General features: G+C 36.9%; 2 protein-coding genes across 3 annotated transcripts; one reads left to right on the forward strand and one right to left on the reverse strand.

The window, feature by feature from the left end:
* The first annotated feature begins 1,040 nt into the window (after window positions 1-1,040).
* Window positions 1,041-2,685, forward strand: LOC123205590. The gene is made up of 2 exons (XM_044622579.1): window positions 1,041-2,138; window positions 2,312-2,685. Exons 1-2 carry the CDS (start codon window positions 1,402-1,404, stop codon window positions 2,400-2,402), a joined length of 828 nt encoding a protein of 275 aa, XP_044478514.1. The 5' UTR covers window positions 1,041-1,401; the 3' UTR covers window positions 2,403-2,685.
* A 464-nt stretch (window positions 2,686-3,149) lies between these two features.
* LOC123205591 lies at window positions 3,150-19,267 on the reverse strand. 2 transcript variants are annotated; one of them, XM_044622580.1, is made up of 7 exons: window positions 18,944-19,266; window positions 18,551-18,662; window positions 18,221-18,382; window positions 17,539-17,585; window positions 4,460-4,538; window positions 3,727-3,793; window positions 3,150-3,647 (listed from the first exon to the last, which is right to left on the reverse strand). In XM_044622580.1, the coding sequence occupies exons 1-7, from the start codon at window positions 19,133-19,135 to the stop codon at window positions 3,593-3,595; spliced, it is 714 nt and encodes a 237-aa protein (XP_044478515.1). In that variant the 5' UTR covers window positions 19,136-19,266; the 3' UTR covers window positions 3,150-3,592. The 2 variants fall into 2 exon arrangements, with proteins under 2 accessions (XP_044478515.1, XP_044478516.1); XM_044622581.1 differs by lacking the exon at window positions 4,460-4,538 and having other exon boundaries at window positions 18,944-19,267.
* Between the last annotated feature and the right edge of the window lie 389 nt (window positions 19,268-19,656).

Consider the following 19,656-nt stretch of genomic DNA (forward strand, 5'->3'; position numbering starts at 1 on the left):
ACATGTAACCCAAAGATAATTTATTTTGTGAAGGGTTAACACAATACAACCTTTTTTTTTTTTGGGTCAACCGTTAGCTATTTTGTTATAGGTATATGGATGAAAGGATTGAATCCTTATCCATAAATATGAGCAATATGGGAGGTTAAGCAGCACAAGAGACCTAAGCCCAAAGCTAATGGGTCTCTCAAGATCTCCATTGATATTGAAATATTATCAAAGAAGATTTAAATTCATACTCATTTATACATAGATCTCTCTTCTGCCACTTAAACCACCCCTTGGGAGCCACTCATATAAAACTTTACAGTCAAAAAATGATCAAATGTAGAAAAATAATACTATGCATACCGACTATAGATACATAAATATATAAACTTATATATCATTACGTAATTAAATATTATTTTATCTATAGTTCAAAGTCATTCAATTATGTAATGACACATATAAGTTTGTGCCTATTTGTGTGTTTATTGAATGTAAAAATACTATTGTTGCAGCTACAAAAGATGATTTAAATTGTACTCATACCCGCCCGTTCAAGCTTATCTGAAGACGAAGAAAAATCAACTAAGACATGTCATTGGTCAAGACTAGGATCCATTTGAAACTTCACTTTTACCCGAATGGACAAACAAGAAAGATTAGTCAAATATTACCCTTCACTCAAGTTTACTCTCATGTGTAGAAATTCTGGTCCCAAGCATGTGGACATTGTGTAATGGTTAAGCCATTCCTTTGTCAAATATAATCACCTCCCCAAAGTCTAATGAAGAGAATTTCACCAGCCACTGATAAAAACATTATATATTAAACAATACTATAATACATGTTTTAAGTACACAAATAAATACACACTTATGTATATCATCATGTGATTAAATGTTATTTTATTATTAATTCAAGATCGCTCAATCATATGATGATGTACATCAAATATATATTTATATATGTCTTCAAAGTGAGTACATATATTTTTATTATTATATATTAATATATGTTAAAATAAAAGTGCGCATTTTAAAAGAGAGGAAAATTTTGAGTAAAATGACCAAAGGCATGGACCAAAGAACAAGAAGCCAGTCGTTGCAATTTGTCTAGATGAAAAACTTTTGATGGAGACAGGTGAAGAAAATTGGACCCAGCACTCGTCCTCCCGTCCAGGACGGCAATGACTTTTGAGTTCCAACAAACAAAGTCTCTGGACAAAATGGCATAGCTAGACTAAACTTCACTTTCTCATGAAAATGTTGCCCTCTTATACACATTTGTCAATCACAACATTACTCTTACTACTCCTCCCTTCATTCACTTCTCTAAATTTAGCCTGATCGCTGCACTGGCTTTGAGGATTTGTCACTGTGAAACAAGTTTTTTCTTTGAATCTCAACCAGGAAGATGCATAGCAAGCGTCAAAGTAAAGGAAGTACTGATTTTGACTTCTGGGGTGCAGATAAAAGTTCATGTGTTGAGCATAGTAGAGATGAGTTTCGTTTTGAAGAACAGGTTGGAGACGGATATGGTGATTTCTCCCCTCCTTTGTGGAAGGGAAATGATTTGAGAATTAGTGCATATGAATCTTCTCCTTTGCTTCCCTACAACCATCGATACAGTAACCTGTCACCACGGACACGGTCACAGGCAATTGCAGAAGGCAGGAAGGAACTCATGGACATGATTCATAACATGCCAGAGTGGAGTTATGAACTCTCATTGAAAGATATCGTTGATGAGCAACAAACACAGCAAGAGGTCAGGCGTGAGACTCTGACTGATGCGGGAAGTTGCTGTTTCAAGAATGAAGGTGAAACCAAGAAGCTGCAGAAGAAGAACAAGAAGAGAAGCACAAAGTCAGGTGAGATTTTGAGGAGTGAAAGTATGGAGAAGGAAACTTTCTTGATCAAGATGTTCTTTCCAATATCTTTTGGTTCAAAAAAGAAAACAAACGTCAGAAATCGGTCTAAGGTTTCTCCCAGATCATCATTTGACATATCTGAAAATCAACCTGATAAAGAACAGTGGATCAGGAGAAGCTCTGTGGCAGGAGAGAATAAACTGAATATTGCCAGGCATTTCAGCAGCAGCAACAGTAGCACAAGCAGTAAACACAGCATCTGCAACAGTAGCACAAACAGGTATTTGTTACATTATCAGAAGGAAAATTTTCATTTATCAAAGCCGTGATTTGACTAAAACTCAACTCTATTGGTTAGAATAGTCACCTGAAATCTCCCTCTCTGCTGAAGTTCTATGAAATGTACAAGTTTTCAACTATTAATTCATTTTGTGCATCTTCTAATTTATACAGGCAAGCTGAGAGCAATTTTTCATCGGGTTGCTGGCCCATTTTTCATACCAAGAGGAACAAAAACCAGAGACTGAGAGGATGCATCTTCTGAATTATGCATCATTCAACTAGAAATGATGGCCAAAGTGTCTTTATTCCTTGCATTCTCCTTCAACAGTTCTCTCCAAGAATCAACAGTACGTCTACAAGCCAAATGATACCTGTTTTCAACATTTTAAAGGACCTAAAACCGCTGTGTATAACATGCAAATAGATGTTGTATTCGCTAGTCAGTGGAATTTCAGTGTAAAACCTATTGCAGCAGCCACTTCCAGTAACATTTTTGAAGATGGCAGATCATTAATTTTGACTAATGCACATGATATTACGCTCCATCATCATGCCAGTTTCAGTTATTCTGGAGCAACCTATGAAATAGATTCAGACAATCTCCAGCTCAATCTCCAGGCCTTCTATGGCTTTAACCCTCAATTCTTTATTTTAATATCTAAAATAAATGTAAGCGCTTACATGACACAGTATGAACCTAAGATATGACTAGGGAGACCTCCCAATTAACAAGAATCAGCTAATCCACTAAAACAGAAGCCGTGGTTGTTCACTGGCATGGATTTTCTATCTGCAGCCAAAGAGCGTCATAAATTTAGTAAAACTATTTCCACACTAATTAAGTTTACAAGCAAGAAGTATGTTCAAGAAGAATAGTCAAATCCATAATGATAAACACAGTCAACTATTGTGGATCATACCAGATGCATATCAAAATAATTCCAGCCTGGTACAATGGCTGTAGCAATCTATATGATCCAATGCCTGATAATAACATCAATGAGCCTCATTGCCTTTACAAATAGCTGTATTATATACTTTAATATGCATCATATCATCTTTGATGACCAAGAAAATACACCATAAAAAATTTCCAAATCATCCAAAAATTAAAAAACTACACTCAATAACCATTTCCAGCATCTATAACAAAAAATAGAGCTGATAATTAACTGGCAGTATTTGCGAGATTGTTAAAAGCACAACAATAAGTCTCCCTTATCAAGAAATCAAAACTATCTATGTGAAAATACCTAATACATCTTTGTAAACAGAATATGAGAAATTGGAAGATAACCAGCATTTACATGAACTCTCCTTCTAGTGTGTTAGTGTGATGCTCTAATATGACCAAATTCTTTAGTGTTGCTTTGATTACTCATTCGCATGGTCATAAATGGAGGCTTTGATTCAGCTAATACTCAAAGTGATAAAACTGTCATTTCTCTTACTCTAGTTATCTTTGTCATCTTCAGTTTCTTGTAGTAAAGCACCCCTTACCTTTGCCCTGCCCAGACAATATGGCTGTTAGCTGATACAAATTAAATTACAGAATTAGGTGATATCCTGTGTAAATGCTCAAGTACCTGCGGTATGCTGGAATGACACGATTAGCAACTTTGGCTGAGATCGAACTTTGTGATGGTTGTTTATCTGCAGTTCAGTGAATAGAAAACAAAAGAGCTGATTGCTAAGGATATGATTATTAAAAAAATAAAAAATAAAAAGTAAAAATAAAACTCGCTACTACCTAATGGCTCAAGGTTAAAAAAATATACAAAAATATCCGGCATTATACAGAGATAGGATAATATAAAGAGATTACATACATCAGTTAATATGTAATGGTTTAATGAAAGCAAGAAAATTATGAAACATAAAATAGATGACTACAGATATAAGTCAAATTGATCCACAAAGTCCAATTTTGAATCTGCAGTCTTTTCTATTTTTCTAACTTTTTAGAAGGCTAAACAACTTGACTTTAGGATTTAGCCTGCTCACTGATGCCAAAGCCTATAATGTTTCCTAAACTAATCCATGAAAAGGGCTCTAGACCTAGCTCCTTAGCCTCTCCTATAACCTATAAAAAAACATCATGATGACTCCCATAATGATATTAGGAGCAAGACATTCCCATTTTTTTTTTTCATTTAATAGGAAATTTTATATCAATCCATGGACAAAAACAGCTTACTTCTAATCTGGATATTCTAACGCAAATACTATTGAACTGAATTTGGATGCACTTCAAGCTGAAATAATACATGCCTGGAGAATCTTGCAAACCATTACTCATTAAAGGAGCTAAAAGTTCACCTTTTTCAGAGGATTCCATCTTTTGCAATTTCTGTCTTTCTAGATTCAACAGTTGGTTCTGAATACTTTCATTCCTTTCCTGACAATAAGAACATATTTAACTCAATAAATGAAATGATGATCCCTGAAAAAGAGAAAAGCTACTAATACAGCAGTTGAAAAAACTGCAGAAACTAAGATTGCAAAGATCTTTTCGTTTTGTTGGGTTCAACTGCAGCATTAATGGACAGGAACTATAAGGTAGATCGAGTTTATCTTGAAGCCAAAATTTGATAACCAACAAAGTTATCTGGGTCGTCTTTGAGCTGTGAACATTTGGATTGTGAAATGCAGGACAAGTAAAGAGAAATGGAGTCTTGAGTGAAGGATGATGTCAGCATAAACGGAGGAAATGGGTCTTCTTGGTACATGATTTTATAAATAAAAGTCAAAATTTGTTGTGTTTATTTATGGGAGCTCAAGGCAGATTTTTTTTTTTTTCAACTGGTGTTGTTCACTCTTATATCGTATTCTGACTAGGGTTTGAAACAGTTTGGGTTTGAGCTACCCATCACAATTGTATTTGGGTGATTATTTTGTTATTTGATGTATCTTTGTTTAAAAGTTTTCATTTGCATTTTTTTTTTTTTTGGGCTAAGTATGTATTACAAACAAAGCAAGGATGCCCAAAGGCACCCCGAAACAAGAACAACTGACCACAAAGGCCGGACAGAGACTACACCACCACCAAAGCCACAATGCTAGGACAAACCCCTAGTTAAAGGGGAAACCAAAAACAAGGCAATGTCACCATCCCTGTTCATGTAATGACTATACAATGTGATAATCCTCCTAAACCTGACTAACTTAACATAAATACACATAATGATCACAGCAATAAAAACTGTCAAAAGCAGCAGCAGCAAAAAGCAACACAAAACCCACCACAGCATAACTGAGATGCAGGCTCTACAAGCACTCAGATTTGAAAGATACTTCAGGTCTACCACAATGATGCAGCAACACAAGGGGAAATCAAAGGGAGTGCTTACTGTTTGCAGAAGTTGTTTACACACTTGCTGGACATAACCATCTTGGAAATCCACCAAGTATATAACCACCTTGCTGGGCACCGCACAGAGCACTTCTTATCATAACTCCCCCCACCCAAAGAGGAGAGCTATTCAATTGACAAATTTCCCAAATGAGCTTGGCTAAGTTTGATTTGTTCCTCTCCTTACAATCATAAAGGCCAAGACCACCCTCATCTTTAGGCAAACAAATCTCCCTCCAAGCAACTCTAGCTTTCCGTTTATTGAAAGTTATACCATCCCAAAAGAAGGCTGTTAGGACTAATGTATACATAACACGCAGGAAAAAACACTCCAAAGAAAGGAAATCAAAAGGCAACAGCAAATGGGGACAGGTGTCACTCCAGCAGGCTCCAAGTCCTTCAGAACCAACAAAGGACAGCAGAGCCACAGACAACATCTGCAGAAACGGTTAAAGGGATATAAAAGAGAAAGAGGGAGGAAAAAGAAGGCAAGCAGAAAAATCAGAGAATGGAGGGGAATTGAGGGGAGAGCAGACCTCTTGAAGGCTGCAGGCTGTTTTCTTATTATTAAGTTAGTATTTGTTTCCGTAATTGGTGCTTCCAGAGAAGTATCATAAGAATTATATGTTTCTATAATCGGAAGACAGTGTTTATCTTTTATCTAGAAATATTATTAGACTTTTATATATCAACATGCTAAACATACAATGTTCCTTTTTATACATTGAGAATATTGGCTTTCTCTTCTGAGCCTATCTCCGCTATCTTTATTACATCTTTTAGTTGGATCTTGAGTTCCTGAGTTCAGGAAGCAGTGCCTGCTTCTTGTGATTCCTTAGCTTATGAACCTGTGGCTGTTGGCATCGGTCCCTAGAAGTCAAGGAAGGGCAGGCTAGCTACTGCTACTGAGTTCCCTCCAGGTACCTAACAAAGGCTCTTACAATGGCTTCAATCTCCCCAAGCACTTTTGAAGGAAGAAGCAAAATTGAGGCCCAATATATGAGTACTAAAAAGCACCAACTTGGTTAAGAGAAAATGCCCCGCGTAGGACACAAATTTACTTTTCCATGAAGTGATCCTCCCAAGGATTTTATCCACCAAAGGTTTGCAATCCTTACTAGTGAGCTTGGAAATAATCATGGAAACTCCAAGATAGTTAAAAGGGGTTTTTCCTTCCTAAAAATTTAACATTTCAACAATTTTTTTCTTCTCTTCCAACCCAACTCCGAAAATAAATACACAACTTTCTGAATTATTAGGCTTTTAACCTAGACTACTTGTGGAATAACTCGAGACTTCTTAATAAGACCAATGGACTTTGTTTCGACCTAACCAAAGATGAGGAGATTATCGGCAAAGCAAAGGTGCGTAATATCATTCTTCTTACATCTCCAATGAAACTCAAACTCCTTATTCAAAGACATGATCTCAAGAATTCTAGATAGAACTTCCATGGCTATGACAAAGAGGTAAGGGGAGATGGGATCACCAAGCCTTAGACCTTTAGAGCTAGTGAAGAATCCCTCAAGCTCACCATTAATGCATAGAAAGGAGTAGACATACACTCCTTGATCCACCTTATAAACATGGGATGGAGGCCAATCACTTTGAGAACTTTTAAAATGAAACTCCAACTTACCATGTCATAGGCTTTTAGGAGGTCCACTTTGATGCCACGTCTCTTAAGCTTGCTCTTCTCCCTATAATAAATGTGCATAAGCTCTTGACAAAGGAGAATGTTATCTCCAATTTTCCTTCCCTCAACAAAAGAAACTTGTGGCTTATTAATGAAGTTTGGAAGCATTCCTTTAAGCCTATCAGCCAAAATTTTGATAATACATTTATAAATAGTATTACAACTAGATATGGGCCTAAAATCTTTACAAAAGGTAGGATTCAGGCACTTAAGAATAAGAGTGCTAGAAATTTAGCTCTTATTTAGCTAAAACAGAAGATTAAAACATAAAAACATAATAAACTAAAACTATTTCATTAATCAAAAGATTACAAAGATAAACTAAACAATTTAAGGAGTTCGGAGCCTCCCATTCCAAACCGTTTGAAAAGTCTACGATCTCCCATTTTTAGGTCGTTCAAGGCGTCGGAAACCTCCCACAATCAGCTAAGATTGGCTACCCAACCAACAAACCCTAATATGTTTTTCTCCTTCCCTCTTTTGAAACCTAAAGCACATATTTATAATAGACTTACCATTGGATTTAGAACAAATGTCCCAATTCTAACATTTTTCTCCCCTTCAAAACCATCTTCTGCTCAAGATGGACATTCATATATTGATTTTTTTAAACTTTTTTTTTTTTCAATTTGCTTTTTTTGATTTTTTTTTTCATTTTTAATTAATTTAGTTTTTTCTACATCAACTGACCCCTCTCTGTGCCACTTCTTTTTTACCTCTCCACTTTTTTCTCATATGGCCCCACACTTTTTTTTTCTCCTTCCAACAAACCAACCTTCGGCTTTCACTTTTTCTTTTCCCAACAAATTAACAGCCCTTTTTCTCCTTTTCCCAATAAACCAACAACCCTTTTAAAAAGCTTTGCCTTCCACCTTTTTTTTTTAACTTTTTTTCTGTCTCTCCTTTCTTTCTTCTCCTTGTCTTTTTCTCTTCTTCTTTCTTCTCCTCTCTTCATCTTTTGTCTTCTTCTCTTCACCATTTGTGCTACTTCCTTTTCTCCCTTTTCTTCTGTTTTATTTTTTTTAAGCCATTTCTCACCATTGACTCTGGCAACCTTTTAAATCTCCAATCATCGTCGTCTTGCCAATTTGCCTTTCACCATCATCATCTTCAGTCGATCTTATTCTGACAGAACCTTTTAACGACCATCCACTGTCAACCAGTGACTTTTCGACTTCCTCATCTATCTCCGATCATTTCTCTTGCAGAAAGCACAGCAAAAACTCAGATCAAACTGCTCTGATACCATTTTGTTAGGAATCTAGCTCTTATTCAGCTAAAACAAAAAATTAAAACACAAAAACATAATAAACTAAAACTATTTCATTAATCAAAATATTACAAAGATAAATCAAACAATTCGAAGAGTTCATGACCTCCAATTCCAGACAGTTTCAGGAGTCCAAAACCTCCTATTTTTCGGCCATTCAAAACGTGGAAGACCTCCCACAATCAACCAAGATTGGCTACCAACCAATAAACCCTAATATGTTTTTCTTCTTCCCTCTTTTGAAACCTAAAACGCATATTTATAATGAAGACTTACCATTGGATTGAGGACAAGTGTCCCAATCCTAACAAAAAGCAATAATGGAACAATTCATCTCTTTAAACAACGATCCCAACTTGAAGAAGTCTTGGATTGCCTCAACCACATCATTGTCAATCACACTCTAAGCCTTGTTGAAGAAGTAAGCGCCAAAACCATCCGGACCCAAAGCCTTGCCATTGTCCAAAGTGAACAAAACATCTTTAATCTCCTCTCTCGAGACCTCCTTCACCATCTCAAAAGCTTGTTCAACCGAGATTCTATAGTTGACCACCTTGGCAATTTCTTCTTCTTTCACCTTTTGATTAAGGCCATTTTGAAGATGATAAAAGTATCTAACAAACTCCTCTTTCACTTTGTTCTTCTCACACTCAATGCTTCCAATCTTTAGGACAAATGCTATTAATGGCATTCCTATTGGTTCTAGTCTTGACACACTTGTGGAAATAACCAATATTTTGGTCTCCCTCCAAGAGCCACTTGACTCTAGATTTTTACTCAAAAAATAACTCTTCTTTCCAACTAAGATAATTGAACTCCTTGACTTTTCTTTTCTCTTCTTCCACCAATAAATCATCACTGCAAACCTCCTTTGCACACACTTAAGCATGTTTCTCACACTTTTCAATCTCTTCGGGAGGCACCAAAACTATGATACAGACCTGGAGAGTGAGAGGTTTCAACCTAGAGAAAAGCAGGCTCTTACTAGATACCAACTTTAGACTACAGCTCCTTTAAAGCCAGTATGCTACACATTATAGTCGAAATAGCTCCAATGTAACAGTGCAATGTAAATCATTAAATGTAACAGAATTCCCCGAATTAATATATATTCATTTCATTCAGCAATTCAGTTACAATTACAGAAGTAATTTTCTAATTCAATGTTACAATATTGATTTCCAGAAAATTACACAAAACAGTAACAACACATTCCAAAACACACTCCTGCAGTAGTTTCACCAAACCAACTGCTGAACCACAACAACTTTCAAGAGGCTATACTTTCCCTACCTATTACTTTTTCCTCAAAAAACTGCTCTCCCATACTTGCTTTCTGCAAGCTTATATCTACTCTCCTACTCCTTTGCCTCCTTTCTGCCACTCAGGATTTGCCAACTCATCACTTGAATTTCCCAGGATCAAGTACAATTCTCTTGCTTCTGACCTCTACTATTTCTAACTTGAGAGACTCTTCAAACTTGTTTGGTTGTCCTACTTTCTTCCAGCTTGTCGACCACATGTCACTCTCCCTCTCTTGGTCTTCCTTTTGATATACACCTTCACCCTAACATTGCCCCTCCCATTAAGAGGCACATTGTCCTCAAGGTGCAAATTGGGAAAGAAGTGTTTGAGATTATCATACAGTTCACAAGAATTCTCACAATTCGACAGTCCTCGCCATTTTGTCAGCAGCTCTAAGTCCCCCTGTTTGGAATATCTATTTGCCAATACTATTTCTGGTTGAGTTTGCAGCTCCATTTCCTCATTGAGGCAGTCAGGTAAGGGCTGAGGCAGTAAAGCAGATCCTATCTACTTTTTTAGTTAAGAAATGTGAAAAACAGGGTGTATTTTTGCATTCTCAGGTAGTTTTAATTCATAAGCCACTGCACCTATTTTTTTAATCACTTGAAATGGTCCATAAAAACGGGGTTGAGTTTCTCATTCGGACGAGATGCCAATGAACAAAAACAATATGGTTGTAACTTAAGGAAGACCCAATCACCTACTTAAAATTTGACGTCCCTTCGATGTTTGTTGGCTGCCTTCCTCATTCTTTCTTGAGCCATGTGTAAATTGCTTTTTAATTAATCCAAAATTAAGTTCCTCTCCTTAATCATGGAATTCACTTCTTTAATCCTACATTCTTCTTCCACCCATCTCAAAAAGGGAAGGGGATCTCTCCCATAGACGGCCCTAACAGAGTCATGTCGGTTGAGCTATGAAATGACGTGTTATACCAATATTCTGCCCACGCTAGCCACCAAGGCCAATTTTTGGGGTACCTCAAGCAAAAGCAGCGAAGGTACGTTTCTAAACCTCGATTCACGACTTCAATTTGGCCATCCATCTGAGGATGGTAGGCCGTATTATATTTAAAGATAGTTCCAACAGCCCTAAAAATTTATGTCCAAAAATGACTCAGAAAAATACGATCTCGGTCTGTAACTATGCTTCGTAGGAACCCATGGAGGCGAACCACCTCTTTGATAAACACCTCTACCACGTCTTTGGCATTGAAGGGGTGGCGTAGTGCGATAAAATGCCTATATTTTATTAATCTATCCACGATCACCAAAATAACACTCTTTCCTTTTACCTTTGGAAGACCTTCGATGAAATCCATAGTTAAGTCCGTCCTCCCACGTATTAGCTTGGACAGGTAGTGGTTGTAGTAAGCCCGCTGGTGGCATTGCCTCATATTTCATCCTTCGACACACATCACATTCTACCACACAGCTCTTAACATCCTTCTTCATACCTTCCCAATACATAATAGAATTCAGCCTTTTATACGTCCTGAAAAAACCAAAATGTACACCATAAGATGATGAGTGAACTCAACAATCAAAGAAGGAATAAACCTGGAACATTTTGGCACCACTAATCTGCCTCTGTATAGCAACTTACCTCTTCTTAAAGAATAGTGATACGAACCTTAGGAGAACCACACCTCAAAAGCTAGCTATTGAGATGGGAGAGACCAAGGCCATATAAACCCCACACTAATTGCCCATACTTTCCAATGTGGGATTCAAGTCTCATACCTTGCATTTGGGATCGTAACATACCACCACGCTCCGCAGCACCGACGCCCACACGGGTTGGCTGTGCGCTGGCTCCTTGCTAGCCCCGGGCGAACATTGCAATGCCGGCGTCACCACCCGCGCCGCACGATTGCAACTGAGAGACATGGTGATGACTCTGATACCAAATAATACGAACCTTAGGAGAACCACACCTCAAAAGCTAGCTATTGAGATGGGAGAGCCCAAGGCCATATAAACCCCACACTAGTTGCCCATACTTTCCAATGTGGGATTCAAGTCCCATACCTTGCATTTGGGATCGCAACAAGTCCCCCTTTAATTCCACCCTACTACCATCCCACCAAAATCTCATACAAAGATTATTCCAATTGATTTTGACCTCCTCCAATTGCTTTAACCACTCAGCCCCAAGTATGACATCTACGCCTCCTAAGGGAAAAGAAAGAAAATTGAGCGACATTGAGAGCCCCTGCAACCTTAATTTGACTTCCTCACAACGACCCACTCGAATTTTTTGGTTGTCCCCAAGCACCACAGAGTATCTAACAGCCTGAACCTATAAGCCCAACTCTTGCACCAACTTATCTAGGAGGAAATTGTGAGTCGCGTTGCTATCCACCAAAATGACTACCCCTCTGTTGTTTATTCCTCCCAACAGTTTCATTATTTTGGGTGAATCAAACCCCACCATTGGACTGAAGGATTTTGGCAAGAAAATTAGAATTTTTAGATCATGTTCACATCATATGTAACAATGATAATATAAAATTTACATGTTGTTTCAAGAAATAAAACATAGAAACATGTAAACTACCTTGTACCTTGTAAGTTGATTTGAAGTTTGGAAGCTTGAATCACTAAAATAAATGATCTCTTGACTTGCACCCTTCAAGGAAGAAAAATGGTGCTTTTCCCGACAAAAGAAGAAGAAGAAGAGAAAATGTAATATTTTTCTACATTTTTCTCTCTTTTATTAAACTAAAACTTGATATTTATCAAGTTTAAGCATGTGTTCAATTCTTATTGGTTGATAATTAAGAGAAATTAGAATTTGACACATGTTGAATAATTTGTGCCCAAAATTATTTATTCTAACTTTCTAAACAATTTAAAAGGTGTAAAATGACAATTTTACCCCTTTTCCGAATCTTATTCGAAAAACATAATTTTTTATCCTCGGAAAGTGCTAGCCCACCATGGATAAATATTTTCAGCTTCATAACACCATTTTTTTCTTGAAATATGAGCGTAACCTTCAAGGTTCATAGTGACGTAATCGTGGGCCTATATCAGGCGATACGTTTCATTATATCATTGTATAACTCAAAACTATCGTTGACCAATATACTTTGTTTTCCGCTACAAAACGAAGCTCCCACTGATCATGTGGTGTCATCTAGCAATGTCCCATGACCCCTACATCACAATGAAGTACAAGCTTCACATAATGTCAAATGAATCTTTCTTACTCACATTTACCATGTAGTCCAATCCTTCTGTCATTACATCCCAATTGAACTTGGATTCATAGAATATCAAAATCCAATATTTAATTTTTTCGAATATCAAGTCATACATCATAACGTGCCACATCGAAACTCTCTTCATGTGATCTTTTATTTACACTGGCCAGTGTCTTAGATTTTCATATTTCTCGATATTTGTATGGAAACTCGAGAGCAGTCGAGTTGACAGATCTCTGTATGATCATCACTTATCCTCTCGCTCAAGCAACATATGATCAAATGTGATATCTCAAGTCAAAGGATCTATACACTAGTATGATTTACGATGTATCATTGACTACATATTAATGACCATGTGATCATCGTTCAGCGATCACGTTCGATAAACAATATAATATAATAACCTTTAATCAGTTCTCTAACCATCAAATGGTTCCATTGTTTACCCATGTGTATATTCACCATGTCTAATATCATCCATTGATATACTGTGGTGATATAGCACACACCCACTATGCAATACTATTGCCCAAACAAATTGCCTATGCAGGAAACGATTTGATGACGTTTATTAAAACTCATCAGGACCTTTCACATGTTGTATGCATGTAACTAATATGGATGTAATATACAACTACAACATAAATATAAAAGTGACGTAGAAAACATGTGAAGTATGACAGAACTTTTTTTTTTATTAATAATGTATATGCAAGATATACAACCCTTAAAACCAATTAAAGCGATTGGTTTTTAGGGCATATTCTAACAAGAACTCCCACTTGCACTAAAGCCAATCGCTGTAGTACCTAATGCCCATTCTCTCTAGATGCCGGTCCAACAGTCTTTGTATTAGTGTTTTAGTTAATGGGTCTGCAAGATTGTCCGTCGAAGCAATCTTCTGAATGACAATATCTCCAACTCCAACGAATTCTCTCAAGATGTGATATTTTCGTTGAACATGCTTTGACCTTTGATGCGCTCTTGGTTCCTTTGCCTGTGCAATGGCACCAGTATTGTCACATAATATAATTACTGGTTGACTCATCTGAGGAACCATGCCCAACTCTGTAACGAATTTACACATCCAAACGGCCTCTTTCGTAGCTTCTGAAGCGGCAATATACTCAACTTCTGTAGTAGAGTCTACAGTAGTCGATTGTTTGGCACTTTTCCAACAAACTATGCCTCCATTACAAACAAAAATAAATGCAAACGTAGACTTTCTATTGTTTATATCAGACTGGAAATCAAAATCTGAGTATCCTTTGAGCGTCAACTCTAAACCCCCATAACCCAGTATCAACTCCTTGGTCCTTCTTAAATACTTCAGGATGGCTTTTACTGTTGTCCAATGTCTTTCTCCAGGATTTGACTGATATTTGCTTACTGCACTAACTGCAAAAGCAATGTCTGGTTGTGTATATAACATGGCGTACATGAGACTCCCTACTGCCGAAGCATATGGCACCTCACACATTCGTTATCGCTCCTCATCAGTCTTTGGACACATATCTTTTGATATATGTGTTCCATGAGGAAACGGTAAAAGACCTCTCTTGGAGTTTTGCATATGAAAACGTTTCAACACTTTCTCTATGTACAACTTTTGAGATAAACCTATTAATCCTTTCGCTCTATCTCTATAGATGCGAATACCTAGAATATAGGTTGCTTCTCCAAGATCCTTCATGGAAAAAGATTTCACTAGCCATAGCTTAACCTCAGTCATAGTGTCAATGTTGTTTCCAATTAATAATATGTCATCTACATACAAGACTAGGAAAACGACAATTTTATCCCTATCCAATTTATAAACACAGCTCATCCGGATGTTTAATAAAACCGAATACTCGAATTGTTTCATCAAACCGATTGGCTGCTCCATATAAATATTTTCTTCAATATACCCATTGAGAAAAGCAGTTTTAACATCCATCTGCTATATCTCATAATCATAGTGTGTTGCGATAGCTAGCAGGATTCTGATGGATTTAAGCATCGCGACTGGTGAAAAGGTCTCCTCATAATCCAACCCTTGTTTTTTAGTATAACCTTTAGCTACCAATCGAGCTTTATAAGTTTCAAATTTTCCATCCTTACCAATTTTCCTCTTGAAGATCCATTTACATCCGATCGGAACTATTCCATTAGGTGGATCAACGAATGTCCATACTTGATTGGCATTCATAGATTCAATTTCTGAATTTATTGCCTCTAGCCATCTGTCGGAGTCAATATCCAATATTGCCTCTTGGTAAGTTTTTGGATCCTCTAGATGCTCAGTTTCTCCCATTAGAAGCGATTCAAAATCTCCTTCTGTCAGAAATCCATATCTCTCGGGAGGTCGAGACACTCTAATAGACTTTCTTATTTGAGCCGTTGTAGTTGGTATAGGTGATTGTATACCTGAAGGATTTACTTGAATAGGCTCAGTTACGAGCTCTTCAAACTCTTCTTCAAGCACAATTTTCCTTCCTGCATCACCTTCCTCTAAAGATTGAGATGACTATTTGGCAATCTGAAATGGTAGATATTCTTCATAATCGACACCTGTAAAGGTCAAGGAAGGCTAAGAAGATTGGCTTGTAAACATTTCAAGTTGACTTGTAGGATGACTTAACTGGACCTGTGCAACATTTGCATTCTGAATGGGTCACCCATGTAATTTATAACACTTCTCCTTAGTATGCCCCCACCAATTACAATAACTACATCTAGGCCAACCCCCATGTTTCCTCGAGCACCTAGATTATGTTGAGAATTGAAAGTCAAGATAGAGGAATCAACGGTTATGGATTCAGATCCTATGCTATTGGAAGAGACCAAAGCAGCCGAACAAACACATCATCCAGAGTGGAAACAGTAGCATTGGACAAAATATGATCCTGAACAAAGGCAAGATTTAGATTAATAGTAGGAAAGGTGAACACCATAAAGAACTTATCCCGTTGAGCCAGCTCTTCAGTGACAGTTTTGCCAGCAGGTATCAATGAATTACATTTTACCTTCAGGGAGGCTATTCGACCGAGAAACTTAGACATGTCCATTTCTTGTTGTTTTAGATTAACAAGGGAGGACACAACAAAATAAAGTCTCTAGACGTCATTAGTATAAAGGCATTTGGCTTGAGTCCATATCTCAAAACAAGTTCTATAGGCCTTATAGATAGGATGGAGTTGAGGATCAATCGTATTCTAGAGCAAACTACACATCAAAGCATCTGTTTTCCTCCATGTCGACTTATCCACTTCAATATTGTTAGCTTGGGTAGTTAAATGATCCTTGAGACCTTGCCCTATGCACCATAATTCAACTAAAGCAACCCAGGAGGTATAGTTGGCACTTCCCGTTAATTTTTTAGTTGTAATAATGGGAAGAGAGAGAAATGAGAAGTATTTGGATTTGGAACTCTTGATAGCCATATTAACCATACAAGATGGAGAAATTAATCATAAATTGAGGAACGCTGGTGAAAAGTACCCGGTGATGAGGTTAGAAAAGTGAACAGAGCCTAGAGAGAAGGAAAAATCTGACAGAAACTGTTTTCTAACAATGATAGAGACGGCTAGCGATGAACAAGCGCGTGGATGACTGGAGAAGATACGCTGGTGCTAGCCAAAGATGATGGTATCAACAATGTTGGCTTGCGCATCGAAAAAGTAAATCAGAGAAGACTATCCAAGAAGGAAACGTCTAGCGCATTCAAACAATTCTGATGACCAATGACAGTGGGGTCACCATAGATCAATTCGTCGATGTCTTTTGAATTGACTACTAAAGGTGGTGTCATCGCACGCTCACCAGAAAAGCAGATCGGTAATGGAGACTACCAAGTAGACTGATGACACATGGAGGAGTGTGCAACGTCGAATGGTGACTCTCTTTCCAATGGTTTGTCAGCAAAGTCATTCCGATCACAATGGTGTAGCCATGGCCATCAAAAAAGGACAAAAACACGGTAGTCGGAGAAGACAGTCGAAAAATGACAAACTTTGTTGGAGAATGAATCAGAATCACCGAAAAAATTTTTAAGAAGCCAAATATAGGAAAGACTATCAATACATTCCCATTTTACATGATACAATTACCTAATCCTATTTTAGAGAAATCCTAACCTAATATGTACAACTCAACAGATATTATACTCAATATATTCTTACAACACCTTTTCTTCTTAGAGGCCTTTCTTATACACGATTGGTATGTTGTCAACCTTCTTGGCTATTACATTACACTTCATATGTCCTTAATGGTTTCTTTTAAAATGGGTGTGTTTGACTTTAGTTAATAATGTAGGATCTTAAGTTTTGATTTTAGTGAACCAAACATTAATTAGCCTAAATCTTAAAGACCTAAATGTGATTGTAGCTTACAAGTGAGACTGCCATATGCAACCCAAATAGAGAGATGTGAAAAGGCAAAAGCTAATGTGATTATCCCTAAAAAATATGCAGCATCAAATAAAAAAAAGTAATAACGATATGCCTTGACAAATGTGCAAGTAGAAACCAAAAAGATTGAACTGTAAGCTTAAATGTATAGAAGTGACACAAAGGCATACCTTCTCAGCCAATATCACTTTTGTTAGTTGAAGAGACCATTCTTGCTCTATGGTAAATACAAAATGAGCAACAATTAATTTTCTCAAAAGATAGTTTCATCACCAACACTATTAAGCCTGTCCTAAAGTCACACCATGTGAAAAACATGAAATGGGGGATAAAAGAAAAGATCTATATAAATAACACACCACCAATAACATAATGCCAGGAAAAAGTACATCATATAAGTGGTGCAGCTGGAAGAATGAATAATAAAAACACATAACCATTGGCATTTATGCAATATACAAAAAAATTGAACATAATAAAAGATTGTAAAAGTTCTTTCTTAAGAAGACCAATTCACCAACCAATGAGAACCAATAGATTCATAATAGGGTATTATCAATTACATTTTCATTACTAGCCCACCCTCATTTAAGTATAATAGTATATGTCAATCCAATATCTATTTTAGTGGCTATCTCCTTGTGTTAGGGTACATCTCAGTGACCTTTTCTACAAGTTGTTAATAGTTGTGTAGATATAAGAACAACAACCACAGTTATAAGAACTTATATGATTTATAAAATAAACCATGCAAATTGACAACAATAAAATTTTCAAGTATATGACCCAACATCCCCTTACCAGGAAAAAAATTAGAAGTATAATAATTAAAGTATATATATAAGATATTACCATTTATAAGTAGTTGTTGCATGCTTTTGAAATCTTTGAAGAGCTGTAAAGATAGATTTTCCATAGCCTTAGAAGCAACAGATCCCTTGAGTCTTGTGAGAGAAATGGAGATTAGAGGCATCCCTTTCGATTTTTGGGCCACTAATCTTGCACTTGCAACATCTGGAGCACAGTGAACAGTAAGTAGCATCAAAAGTTTTTCTCTATTAGAGAGTCTCAAGGTTTCTTCTGTCTGAATCACTAACTTGGTAACTACCTCAAAATAAAACACCCTAATTTATCATTATAGTTAATAGCAGAAAGATAATGATAACTTTGAATTTTGATTACCATCTGAGTCTGAAAATCCCTCCAGAACAAGCTTGACATCTTCAGATTTAATGGACGAGACAACATAGTCAATGAACTCAGACCACGAGCCCCCTACTCCAATTTCATCCCTCTGCAAATATGATCAGGAAAAGTAAAATAAAGCATCATATTCATAATCTAAACCTAATAAACCCAACACTTGAAAATGCTTCAATGATCCACTAGCTATTCACTTAAACCAAACAGAACCTGCCATATACCCAGCAACAACACAGTGCCGATCCCTAAAACAAATTCAATGCTAAGGATTTCAGTCATATAAAGTTTCCTCTTGCTTAAAAATTCAATGCTAACCAAATATAGGGATTCCTTAACCTTTAAAAAAAAAAAAAACAGAGGAAGATTACATACCATGTCCTCAAGCTGCAACACGGAGCGTTTAGCCTCCCAAGTACTGGAGTGAAAATCGGTGGCATGGATAAATAGGTTAGAGGAATCAGGAGCGAAGACATGGAACAAGAACCGAATCACTCGACCTGAACCCGAGCCAGCCCACTCAATTTTCGGTTCTCCAAATATAGGTGCGAAATTATCCAACTCCATCGCCCTTCTCCTGTGTTTGCCTATCTGGTTGCCGAAAAGATGAAAGAACAAAACAAGAAGACGGAATGAAACTTACAGCAGAAGGACAAAAAAGGATTGGGCTTTAAGGCTCCCCTGAGGTATAATCAAGCTACTAAAATTTCCCTGAATTTTCATATATAACAAAAAAGGAAATCAAAATTACCCCAAAATTAAGGGGGCAAAAAAAACTACCCCTGTATTTGAGTTTTAAACTAAAATGCCCTAAATTCTTGCAGAGACGAAAATGCCCCTCATAACAAAATTGAAGAAAATGATGCGTTTAGGTGTCAAACACACAAAAACAACAAATTCAAACACACGTTTCATGCAGTCGACACCTTCGAATTTCTCAAGCGATTTTTACGACATTTCTGATGACGAAAATGGACAAAAAGGTTAGTAAAACAATCTTTGTCATCTCTTTATGCATTTTGGTTCAAGATTTACTTGATTTGATATGAAATTTGCATGTTTAGCGTTAGGGTTCTAATTTGAAAAAG

The sequence above is a fragment of the Mangifera indica genome, unplaced genomic scaffold (genome assembly GCF_011075055.1).
Source record: "Mangifera indica cultivar Alphonso unplaced genomic scaffold, CATAS_Mindica_2.1 Un_0009, whole genome shotgun sequence".
Classification (NCBI taxonomy): domain Eukaryota; kingdom Viridiplantae; phylum Streptophyta; class Magnoliopsida; order Sapindales; family Anacardiaceae; genus Mangifera; species Mangifera indica.

What these genes read in the sequence shown, in the direction of transcription:
- LOC123205591 (XM_044622580.1), bottom strand. Translation starts at nt 19,135, where the DNA reads ATGGAGTTGGATAATTTCGCACCTATATTTGGAGAACCGAAAATTGAG. An exon ending in GCAACAACTACTTATAAATG is followed by an intron (nt 17,586 to 18,220) that starts GTAATATCTTAT and finishes TATTTACCATAG; the next exon opens with AGCAAGAATGGTCTCTTCAA. An exon ending in AAGTGATATTGGCTGAGAAG is followed by an intron (nt 4,539 to 17,538) that starts GTATGCCTTTGT and finishes TCTTATTGTCAG; the next exon opens with GAAAGGAATGAAAGTATTCA.
- LOC123205590 (XM_044622579.1), top strand. Translation starts at nt 1,402, where the DNA reads ATGCATAGCAAGCGTCAAAGTAAAGGAAGTACTGATTTTGACTTCTGG. An exon ending in TGCAACAGTAGCACAAACAG is followed by an intron (nt 2,139 to 2,311) that starts GTATTTGTTACA and finishes TAATTTATACAG; the next exon opens with GCAAGCTGAGAGCAATTTTT.